General features: G+C 46.2%; 2 protein-coding genes across 3 annotated transcripts in view; one reads left to right on the top strand and one right to left on the bottom strand.

Moving 5' to 3' along the window:
• The window catches only part of TRIM14 (tripartite motif containing 14), a 28,770-nt gene extending 18,234 nt beyond the window's left edge, over positions 1-10,536 (top strand). Inside the window, exons 5-6 of the mRNA XM_074361879.1 lie at positions 613-705; positions 3,571-10,536. Coding sequence (XP_074217980.1) covers positions 613-705; positions 3,571-4,106 — 629 coding nt within the window. The 3' untranslated portion in view covers positions 4,107-10,536. The remainder of the gene's footprint in view (positions 1-612; positions 706-3,570) is intronic.
• Positions 9,920-11,944, bottom strand: part of NANS (N-acetylneuraminate synthase) — a 17,747-nt gene continuing 15,722 nt past the window's right edge. For both annotated transcript variants that reach the window (XM_010952922.3, XM_074361880.1), the window contains one exon: positions 9,920-10,150. In XM_010952922.3, coding sequence (XP_010951224.1) covers positions 9,941-10,150 — 210 coding nt within the window. In that variant the 3' untranslated portion in view covers positions 9,920-9,940. The remainder of the gene's footprint in view (positions 10,151-11,944) is intronic.

Here is an 11,944-nt window from a genome sequence, read left to right as displayed (position 1 = left end):
CATCCTTTAAGGGCCAGCTGAGCTGCTTGCTTGATTCTCCATGAAGCCTTCCCTGACCCCTCCAAGCCCTGGAGCCTTTCACTTCTCTTCTGGACCTGGAGTACTCTCTGCCTTGGGTAGTATAGCTCAAGCAAGCCCATTTCTCACCTCATTTACCTGACTGAGCTGTTGAAGACAGGGAGCATGGCTTGGGTTTCCCCTGAACTCCCATTTAACCTGAATTAGGCCTTTTTGAGGGCTCAGCTTTCATTTCCTGTTTTCCCTGTTTATTCTGGAATTTGCATGTCTGCCGTGAGATTGCCTCCTTCCTTGACTATAAAATACATAGTTGATTCTCAGGATGGTCCTGGAGCCTCCTGGTGTCCAAGGCTTGCTCACGCTGGCCTGCCATTGCTGAATTTGCTTCCTGTCCTGGAAGGTTGTTTCTCCATAAATCTAAGCCTTGTCCTTTAGTTTTCTTGTTACTGTGAATTTGCATTTCCTGCTTAAATTTGCATGTGATTCTTGAGGAGAAATTATGCGAATTTCCAGTTTTGTAATATTTTTAGTATGTTTTGTAATTTGTGCTGCTGGCATGACCACCAGGCACTTATTTCTCACAATTCATTACAGACATGAACTGCCAGCTCTCAGGCTCCTTCAGCGCCAAGCCAGGTTCCTTGCTGAAAACAAGTCCTTCACCAGAACGATCGCTCTTCTTAAAATGTAAGACGCCAGGAGTAGGGAGAGGGTGAAGAGGGTGGGGTATACAGTGGGAGGGAGGGTCACTGAGGTGGAGGCCCCTCTTTTTCTCCGAGACTCAACTTTGTTTTTTTTTTTTTAACCCTTATTATCAGTTTTTTAAAAATACAGAAATAATACATGTTGACTGTAGAAAAATTGGAAAACAAAGAAAAGCAAAAATTTTAAAAAGGAATCACTGGAGGGCTTTGGAAATTCTTCTGCTCCTGTCTACCCAAGCAGAGCAGAGAATTATTGTTACATGCCCTTTTAGCTTTTTTTTAGCACAGGTATATATATCATACTTGATATATCAAATATATGTATGATGTATGATATATATGATAAATATTTAATATATCTTTTTTTAACAAACATGGTGTCATACTATACATACTGTTCTGTAATCTGTTTTCATATACTGATATATTATGAACATCTTTTTTCCCTTAAGAAATTGTACAGGTAGTGCATGCTTCTTGCAGATAATTAGAAATTAAATATATGAAAACAGTTGCCTCCCCCAGAGATAAATGATGTTCACACTTTGGCATATATTCCTTCAGGCATTTTAAAAGCATATATGTGCACAGAGTTTTAAAAATGGAGTCATATTATAGATATTCTTTGTAACTAAAAAAAATTTAATAGTATAGCTTGAACAATTTTATATTTCAATAAATACAAATAGTATTGTTATTTTTGAAGGATACATGGTATTCCATTGAATATGCCATATTTAAATCAATCTCATATATTGTTGGACATTTAGGCTGCTTTACATTTCTATAAACAATGCTGCAGTAAACATCCATTCTTGTACCTATTTGTTGAATTAATGAATAAGTGACTGAATGCATCTTAGCTCATTTTTGGATTTATTTTTTTAGGAGTAATTTCTCAAAGTGGAATTAATTACTGGGCATGCATTTTTAAACTAATCTTTAATAGAAATATAAAACACAAAGAAAAGCACATGAATTAAAGTGGTGCAACTCAGTGATTTTTTATTTTATTTTTTTTATTTTCAGAGTTTTTTTAGTTGATGTATAGTCAGTTTACAATGTGTCAATTTCTAGTGTACAGCATAATGTTTCAGTCATACATATACATACATATATTCCTTTTCATATTCTTTTTCATTATTGGTTACTACAGGATATTGAATACAGTTCCCTGTGCTGTATACAGTATAAACTTGTTTATCTCAGTGATTCTTTAAACACATTCTGTAATTTCCTTCAGACCATGAAATGGAATTTTCCAGCTCCCCAGAACCCCTCCTCATGCCGGTTCCTTTCCTCTATCCCCTAAGGGTCACCACTCTCCTGACTACTAACACAATAGATAACTCTTGCCTGTTTTTGACTTTTATACAATTAGATCATTCAGCCTATACTCTTTTGTGTCTTGCTTCTATCACTCAACATTTGAAAAATTTATTCATATGATTGTGCATAGCAGTAGTTTGTTGATTTTCACTGTGGTTCAGTGTTCCATTGTATGAACACAGCACACTTAATATTACTGATGGACATTCTGGATTTTCAGCGTTTGCCTGTCATGAACAATGTTGCTATGAATATTCTGGTGCATGTCTTTTGATGCACGTATGTATGCATGTCTACTGGATATTTACTCAGGAGTGGGAAAAAAGGATGCCCAGTATAACCACATCTATGCAACACTGTTCTTAGTGCCTTAAGGCAAGAAAAAGAAAGCTGTAAGGATGGGAAAAGAGAAAAAAAAGATCGTTATTCATAGATGATATGATTATTTACAAAGAATTCGAAATAATCTATAGATAAATTAGTTACCAAGTGAATTTAGAACAGCTGCTAGATGTAATGTCAGCATACAAAAATTTCTATGTATTGGCAATATACAATTAGAAAATGAAAATTTAAAAACATTATTTCCAGTAATACTTTTTAAAAACTAGGAATAAATCTAAGAAAAGATGTACAAAACCTCTCTACAGAAAATTCTAAAATATTACCAAGGAGACTATCTGGCAGTATCTCCTAATACTGAACTAACATGCCCTAAGACCTAGACTTCTCTTTAATTTCATGTCTACATACGTGTATAATGCAACAAAAATTGTTATGGTGAGTTTAAATCACTGCCACCTTTCTGGAGGACAATTTGGCAATATTTACCCAAGGCCTTAAAAACACAATCATCCATGTTGACCCAGCAATTCTTCGTTTAGGATTATATCCTAAATAAAAAATCAGATACATAAAGATGTATATTAGTGTTTTTGAAAGGTTTTTAAAAAGCCTAAATTAAAAAAAAAAAAGGCAAAGGGGATAGGTTAAATTATACTTCATCTATACATCAAAATCTTAAGGTTGCCATTAAAAAGCTCTTGTGAAAGACTTACATGATGTAGTAAAATGTTCATAAATACATCAATAAATTTTAAAAAGCACATTACCCAAGAGCCTGTATGGTATGATACCAATGTTAAGAAGAACTATAAAGCAGCAAGTAAAGGAAAATGAATTAGCAGAATATATACCCAAGTGTTGTGATAGAAACACTATTTAAATTCTTTGAAACTGACAACAAATCCCACGGTAGAAAATTCAACTGGTACAATGAGTGAGCAGTGAAATGTTCTCTCCTTCCCCCGTCCCCCAGCCACCTCCCCAGAGGAAATCAGGGTTAGAAGGGTGGCTTTCCACTTCCCCACTGGCGACTCGTTCTTTCGTTTTCTACCGTGAACGTGTGCCGGGGCGCGGCCCTCAGCCGGGTCAGTTTCCCGGGGGCGGGGCGGGGCGGGGCGGGGCGGGGCGTCGGCCCCACCCATCAGGCGTGGCCCGGTTTCCCCACCCTCCGCAGACGCACGCACGCCCACGCTGGAGCCGGACACAATGCACGCGCGCCTGCGCCTCTCGGCCGACCGTCTGATGGTACGCTGTTGCCTCTTCGCCCGACTAGGGCCCGCGCCCACGGTGCGTTTCGACTCGCTATGGCAAGTACTGGGTCGAGACTGCTTCGCCGCAGGCCGCCACTACTGGGAAGTGGACTTGCAGGAGGCGGGCATCGGCTGGTGGGTGGGCGCGGCCTACGGCTCCCTGCGGCGCCACGGGGCCACGGCCGCCTCCCGCCTGGGCTGCAACCGCCAGTCCTGGTGCCTCAAACGCTATGACCTCGAGTACTGGGCCTTCCACGACGGCCAGCGCAGCCGCCTGCGGCCCCGTGATGACCCTGACAGGCTTGGCGTCTTCCTGGATTACGAGGCCGGTGTCCTAGCCTTCTATGATGTGACAGGCGGCATGAGCCACCTGTACACTTTCCGTGCCGCCTTCCAGGAGCCGCTCTACCCAGCCCTGCGGCTCTGGGAAGGAGCCATCAGCATGATCCGACTGCCCTAGGGGCCGAGACCAGAGTAACCTCCCTAGGCTCTCCGTGGTTCTGGTCCCACCCCACCCAGATGTGGCTGGTCTATGGCCTCCTCTCTAAGCCTCCCATTCTCTCCTCCACCAGTCATGCCCTGCGTTTTAAACAGTTCTCCTAGGTAGGCGAGTTTCAAACATGCTCTAAACACAGGTCCTCTTGCTGCTGTCTCATGGGAACCCCCCCCCACCCCCCAGCACTTACACTACACTGCTTTTAGTCCAGGTTCCTAAAAGGACATACCCACAAGGTGAGCCCTAAGCATCCTGACGATGTTAGAATACATTATTCTCAGCCTCAGAACATTCTCCCTCATACAGCACCCAGAACTGCCTGGTACATAGTAGGCACACAATAACTATGTGAATGAATGAGTCACTAAGACTCTTCTATCCCTGAATGTCCCTTGGATCTGCTTCCTCCTCTCCACTCTACTTCAGCTTGTCCATGTCACCTCCCTTAAAAGCAGCTGCCAAGAGCTTCTTATTGTCTCCTGGCTTGAACCCTTCCCAGTGCTCATCCTCCACCCTACTGCCAGAATGTTCTGCCTGAAACCTCACTTAACCTCTCAGAACTATCAAAAGGTTCCCAATGACCACCGTGGGGGGGGGGGGGGAGCACTTTACCTTAGCATTCAAGGCTTTTCTAGTCTGCCCCAAAGCTACTTTTCCTCATCTAGCTCCTTCTGCTCTTTTCAGAGACCCTCCAATCAGAACTGTGTGTCACAGATGCTCCTCTACATCGGTGCCTTTGCCACTTCCTACACCAACACGTTTATACAGGAAAGCCCTTTTTTCTTTTTTCCTGTCCAGGCTTGAATGCCCCAGGAAGTTTACAGAAGCCACAAGAATCTCTCTCTCTTACTGTCAGATCCACAATCTGGGACATGTCTTTCCAATTAGATTGGAAGATTTCTAAGGGCAGCCATGTCCTACACCCTCCACACCCTGAAAAGTTCAGAAAGTCCCTTCCCTCCCAGGCAGTGAATGAATGACCACCAGCTGGCTAGTCCTGAATCACAGAACAGCTGAGATGGGAGGACCTCACAGATCAGGCAGCCGGACCACGTTGCACATTTGGGGAGAATAAGGTCCTGCAAGAAAGTTACTTAAAGTCACCCACAGTGATTAAGGGCTTCCCCCCCCCCCCCCAAGCATGCATCTCATTTGCCACCTGGCCCAGCCCTTCAGGCCCAGCTTTCAACCTGGGAGATTTTACTGCTTACTCATTTCTCAGGGGATGTTGGGAAGAAATCAGCAGGTGACAGTTGCTAAGCAACCACAGGCAGTTTTCCCAACTGTCTTAGAATCAAAAAGACATGAACTGTGAGTGGGGATGGGGCATCCCTATGCTCCTCAGATCCAAGATGTTGGCAAGGAAACCCAGAGAGCCCTGTTTTCCAGGAAGCGATGGAAATAGAGAAGGCCACATCAGCAGGCCTTGCCAGGGAGGTCAGTGCGTCTAGCAGGGAAGGAAGGGCCTCCTTCCAGGGTCTGTGCTTCAGTTCTGAAGGCTCAGCACCTTGACTTGCTGAATTTGTTAGGTGGTTTTGAAGTTAGACTATGTTAAAGTATCTCCCTAGGTGCTTGGCAGGAGGCAGTGGCAGAGTGAAGAAAATGCAAAGCTGAATCCCCCTCAAGGTTTAAACAGACTCTTGGTGCATTAATTAGTTTGAACTATATAAAGCTGCCAATTTCCAATAGTTTTTGACCTAAAAAATGGCACTTTCCTGGGGGGCAATGTAATACAAGTAGACTACAAGGCAGAAGGAATCTCAAAAGCTGCTTTAGTTCTAACCAAATCATTTAAAACTCTAGCTTGGATAGATGTCTAAGCGCTATGCTCCGGGAATCCTGAGAAAAGGGAAATTAATTCTACTTGAGATGGCCCAGAGCTGAATTCTGACAGGCAGAGGGCATTCCTGACAGAGGAAGACGGGTACACTTGACCCCACATTTCTGTTCATCCCTGCAAACCAAGACTTGTTCCCAGACCCACAGCCTCAGGGGCCAAGTAAAAATACTTGCTTATTTTGTCAAGCACTGTTCTAATGCTTTACAACTATTAACTCATTTGATCCTTACATCATCTCTAGGAGGTAGAAAGTTATCCCAATTGTACACAGAATGACTAATGTGCCCAAGATCACACAGCTAATGGTGGAGCTGAAGCCCATGCTCATCCACCATGTTTGGGTGAACGCAGCCGGTCTCTAGCCAGTGCCTACCTGCTCTGGCCCCTCTCTTGTTAGGCCTGTGGTGCTTTGCTTTTGCCCAGTTACTCTGAGACTTGAGTCTGCCTTTGGATTACCTTCCTGGGGCTCTGAGATGAGTTCTTACACCTAGAAGGGGATTTGAGAGTTTGGGATGCATGTAGCAGAGCCAGAGCTGGATAAAGGGTGAAAACTGGCTTTAACCAAATTCTGACTCTGTGCCAGGGCTGCTGCCAGCCAGAGAACTGTAGTTTTCATCCACAATCAGTTGTGACCTCAAGCTAGTCACTGTACTTATTGAGGCATCATCCTTAAAGTGGGTTTAATGTCTACCAGTGCTGTGAGACTCAAATGAGCCAAAGGATATGAACTTGCTTTAAAAACTGTACAGGGCTGTACCATGCCAGGACCTACTAGCATCCCCAGCAGAGTCCCTGTTGTGCCTGGCACAGTGCGAGACAACCGATATTCCTAGCTGCCATCTGGCAGTAGCAGGAGCCTCCGTGAATGTTCTCAACACAGGACAGAGTTCCCTTGGGGTCCATGTCTGTATAAGGGTTCTGATCACTTACTCTCCTTCAGACTTGAATCTACAGAAGTTTCTTTACTGAGCATAAACTGCTTGCAGATATTTTTAAGAGACAGCAATTTTCTAATATGTGGTTTGTTTTAATAAAATACGAATACTGTCTCCTTTAACCATGTTCTTCACTGGAAGTTCATGTTGCTTCAAGTACACACAGCACCTAGGCCTGAGCAGGGCCTTGCTCACCTCCCACCCTCTCCACAACTCTCTCATAGTCAGCTGGTCCATCTAGTGATGGAGAGTTAGTTCACTGTTTCTAAGGTAATTCACCAAGTTCTTGCTTATGTGGAAACAAATTCCTGCCTCCTGGGCTGTTCCTATCCAAGACAGTATTATGTAGCTTTTGGCAACTTTATAATCATCCTGTAGCAACACTGAAGCCAATTTTTAGAGATTTCATGGACCCTCCCTTGCCTACTGTACCATCTCTTCTGTTTCTGCAATTCCACTTTGTCAGGGAGCAGGGGACAGTGATGACAGCCTGGTGGACGCACAACCTCGCAGGAGGCACAGAGATGGCCCTGCACAGCCAGGGCCTGGTGGGCAGGAGGCTCTACTATGCAGAGGGGAGAGTCTGCCCAAGAAGCCAAGCTGCAAAGGAGGTGGGGTGGGTACGCATAAGAGTGGGGGGCAAGGTTGAGTCCACCATGTCCTGCTCTAAAGCCTTCTATGGCGCCCCATTACTTACAGAACAAAGTCAAATTCAGCAGGCTTTTAAGCCCTTGCTTCCTTTCTGACCACCTTCCAAACCCTTTCTTTCCTCTCCATGTGGCCATTCCCTGCCAAACCATCACCTGGACACACAGGGCACTTCCCATGCCCCAAATCCCACAATTCCTCACTTGGTCACTTCTCAACGTGCAAGGCTAAACTAAAGTGCTACCTCCTCCAGGAGGGCTTCCCTGGCCAACATCTCTTCTCTCATTGCCATTCCATAGCTCCCATGACTCTTGAAAAATATCTCAGCAATTCACAAATGCAGCATGCTATTAGTGGAGTTACCTGCACCCAACAGGCTGTCAACTCTCCAACAGGGTCCACCTGCTGCCTCTATGGGCCCAACAATGCATCTCCCACCTGGCAGGTGCTCCACATTCCCCAACTCCCTTACCCATCTCACTGCATATGTCACTTTCTAGACCTGAGCTTCCCAACCTGAATGGGCCAGAGCTGTGCCCAGACATCCATCCTCTGCCCTCGGGGCCCAGCACAGCATGAAGGGGCCAGCTACTCCTGGCCGCAGGCAGCCCCGTACTTTACCCACACATGTCATACACAGGCTGTTGTTTTCTCTACGTGCCCTGGCGGGAAGCGTGTTCTGAACACTGGCCCTCCTTCGCAGTTCTCTCCAACATGTTACACAGTCCTCCACCCAAAAGGTAGAGTTAAGACCTATACTCTCAGTGGCTCTTCCAACTCTGAGCCTCACTGGCCCCTGCCCTCTGAGGGAAATCCAGCTGAGGTCAGCAGAGCAGCCTGGGCCCTTCTAACATTACAGTCTCACAGGACCTGGAGGCGACTGACTGGTTCCCTGCTAGAAACCACCTGCTGCTCATTCTTAGCCAGACCCTTCCCTCCCTTTCTTCCGGACCCACATCCTGTGTCCAGGCCCTGGAACACATCCGTCTCCTACCATACTATGTCTCCTCTTACTAGGAAGTCTCAGTTACTTGCTTTAGTGTCATCTTCTCTGCTGTTGTAGAAGAAAAAGGCCGTGGAATCAGCAATTTTGACTGTCTACTCACGATCCGTTTATAGGAGAAACAAAAGGGAGTAAAGAGCAGGCAGAAATGGGCGCTCCCACACTCCAGCACTAGCACGTCAACTCTGGGTTCTCTTTGACACGTGAGCACAACCTCGGAGTCCCACCCCAACGCACCCACACACACAAACACGAGTGCCTTTCCAGAAACTTCCGGGATCCATAGGAGAGGGAGGCTCTATCCTCACAAGTAAAGAAACTTCAAAAGGCAAATTTATGCATTTGAAAAGAGACTCAAATATATACCTTGAAACAAGAGGAGTTATAGTAACCAGGTCACATAAATATGAACAAAGATTAAGAATTTGAAAATAATCATTAATCCCACTATTGGTTCAAAAGAACAAAGAGGAATATGATACGGAATCTCTATGAAACGTTCATGCTGCAGTTCAAGGAAGTAGAACAGTGAGGGTTTTTTGTTAGCTGGGTTTGTAGTTTCTCTGTGGATCACGGAAGGGCTGATTTCAGCATCACCACCGTATTTACGAGTCACCACAAGCTGCAAATACACCAAGACCCACATCCCCCAACTCCCTTACCCATCTCACTTCCAACACACTGCAGTTTACTTACTGTGCTCACGGCTTACGGTGCATCTGTCCCCATCTGAACGGACGTCCCATAAGGAAGGGATTCACTGCTGTATCCTCAGGCCCTAAAGCAGGGCCTGGCACATAGTAGGCCCTCCATATTTGTTGAAAGAAGGAATATTATGCCATTTCCCTCTTTGCTCAGACACATGAGTACTTTGGGCATTTCTTTGCCTGCAAGACACTCTGGCCACCCCTTCTCTAATGCCGAGTTGTCGCTATACAGTTAACTACTCGGCCCCAGGGCGGGCGGAGGATAAGGGCAGTGGAGAAGGAGAGACAGCTGAAGGTCTGGAAGGACGGGAGATTTCGGGTCATTAGGGATGACTTGTGGGCAGGAAGAAGGCAGGCTGGAAGGAGAGGGCCCATTCAGCCAGTACTCACGCCTCTGCACCCTCACAGCAACTGGAGGGTGATGAGATGCTTCTGAGCCCACCTCACGTTCTGGGCCGGCCAACCTGAGGCAGAGGCTGCTCCTATCTGCTCTTTGAATCCCTGCACCGGGCCTGGTCCAGGGCCTGGCCCCAAAATGTCTGTTGTCTGGGCATGGAGGGGATGAAAGCCAGGTCCCTGGAGACAACCACTCCCACCCCATTTCACTCAAAGGCACCTGACAGTACCCACAAGGCAATTCAGAATTCAGAGAATGGCACTTTATTTTAAGACTTGATTTTTTTGCCATGATTTTCTACCGATTCTTCCATGATCGTGTCGTCTTCTTCAACAGTGACCAGGACCTTCTTGCCCACTAGACTAAAGATGTCTTCAGGAGGATAGCCTTTGGGCTCACCCACCTTCACAGTGAGCATGTCCAGTGTTAAAATGGTGCCCTCTGGGATTTTCACTTTGGCCACCACAGACTTGCCCAGCTGTGGATAAAATAAAGACTCAGTGCCAGCCTCACAGAAATAACTAACACATGCTGCTTTATCCCCAAGGTCCCCGATCGGTATTCTTGCACAGGGTACCTTGAAAGCAGGGACTGTTTTCCCCTTTGGTGCCTAAAACAGTATCTCACACACAGCAGGGACTCAGCCAGTGTCAAGGGGACTCAGAGGAGGGGCCTTTATAATAAAGTACTCAGGATGTGGAGCCAAAGAGCCAGATCCAAATCGTGGCTGAGTTTCTCTGTAGAATGGGAAACAACAGTGCCTCTATCTTGTCACACAACTATAAGGATTAATGATAATAATGTATGTAATCTACCTGGAACGTAGAATGCTCTCGATAAATAAAAATTAAGATTACTTTGTCATCGTCTAGTTCAGTATCTCATTTTAAACATGGGGAAACTGAGGTCCACAGAGGGCAGGTAACCCGGCCAAGGCTACGAGGAGCCAGGAGAACCTAGGATTCCTGACTCCTGGCCCACTGCTCTCGACGGACACAAACCTTATGGTCCCCTTGCTCGGTAAAATAGGAATATGGAGGGCTCACAAGACGGTGAGGATGACTGCTGTTCAGAGGAACAGAAAGGGGGCCTCCTAGGAAGGGTGGACAGACAGGACGGACAGGTAAGGGGAACAAAGGAGACGTGAAGATCATGACCAGCGATTCTGTCTTGTCTGTTAACACGGGTCAACAAATCATCTCTTCCATTCCGCTACATCCTCCAGGCAGGGGCCAAGGAATCTACTCTGGAATTTAGTGGCAGGACAAAAAGTCTCCCAAGGGATGACTATCAGATTATGCATCCTGTGATATTTTCACTGTTTGCCCAGGGAGCCTGGAGGCTCAGAACCAAACCAAGTACTCAACTGCTACATCTCTCATTCCAGTTTCTGGTCCAGTTCTCTCCCCTTTTCCTCTCTAAAGTAGCTGGGTTTTTGTTCAGTTTTGTTTATTTAACTATTTTAATTTCTTGGTGTATATGCATCTTCAATTTGAGGACAGCATAAAAGATGGCAAACACTCCTCATGCAGGCCCAGTGTTTGATCTCTGCCTCCACTCAGACCACCTGCGTCATGTGAGGAGGGCTGCTCTCCTAGTAGCCCCGGGCCGCCTGGCTCTCGACTCAGAGGCCAAGACAGGTGTAGGCTATGGCTGTGAGGAAGCCCAGATGCTCAGTGTGCCAGGCAGGGTTCCTCGGCCTCCCCGTCCCCTCTGTCTGAAGGTTAATGCTGTGCAGCTCAAACTGCTCCTGAGGGAACATTTGTTTTTTCTTTTCTCTTTTTTTAAATTTTTTATTTTAATTTATTTTTTTCAGGGGGAGGTAATTAGGTTTATTTTTGGAGGAGGTACTGGGGATTGAACCCAGGACCTTGTGTATGTTAAGCATGTGCTCTACCACTTGAGCTATACCGTCCCCCTGAGGGAACATTTGCATCATCCCCCACCAGCCCTGTGACAACCCCCTGCTCCCCTCCACCCAGAGCCTCCCGCACTTAGGGATGCCTCGACATATCACAGGCCCTTCACCCACTGCCTCACGGAACCCCTCTGCCTGAATGTTTCTCAAGGCTTACCTACTCCACAGGACCCCAGGCTTGACCTACGTTTGTGCCTCATGAGGACCCAGACACTCCCCTGCCCTGACATCTCTCAGGGTCTAGAGCACCAGGGTGACAGGCTTCAGAGACTTAATGGAAAACTATAAAATGAACCCAAAAGAACTCAAAGGCTCAAAGCAACATCCCTGCATCCCTGCCCTAGCCTGGGCTCA

The sequence above is a fragment of the Camelus bactrianus genome, chromosome 4, assembly GCF_048773025.1.
Source record: "Camelus bactrianus isolate YW-2024 breed Bactrian camel chromosome 4, ASM4877302v1, whole genome shotgun sequence".
In the NCBI taxonomy this organism is placed as follows: domain Eukaryota; kingdom Metazoa; phylum Chordata; class Mammalia; order Artiodactyla; family Camelidae; genus Camelus; species Camelus bactrianus.
This window is presented reverse-complemented; position numbering and strand designations above follow the sequence as displayed.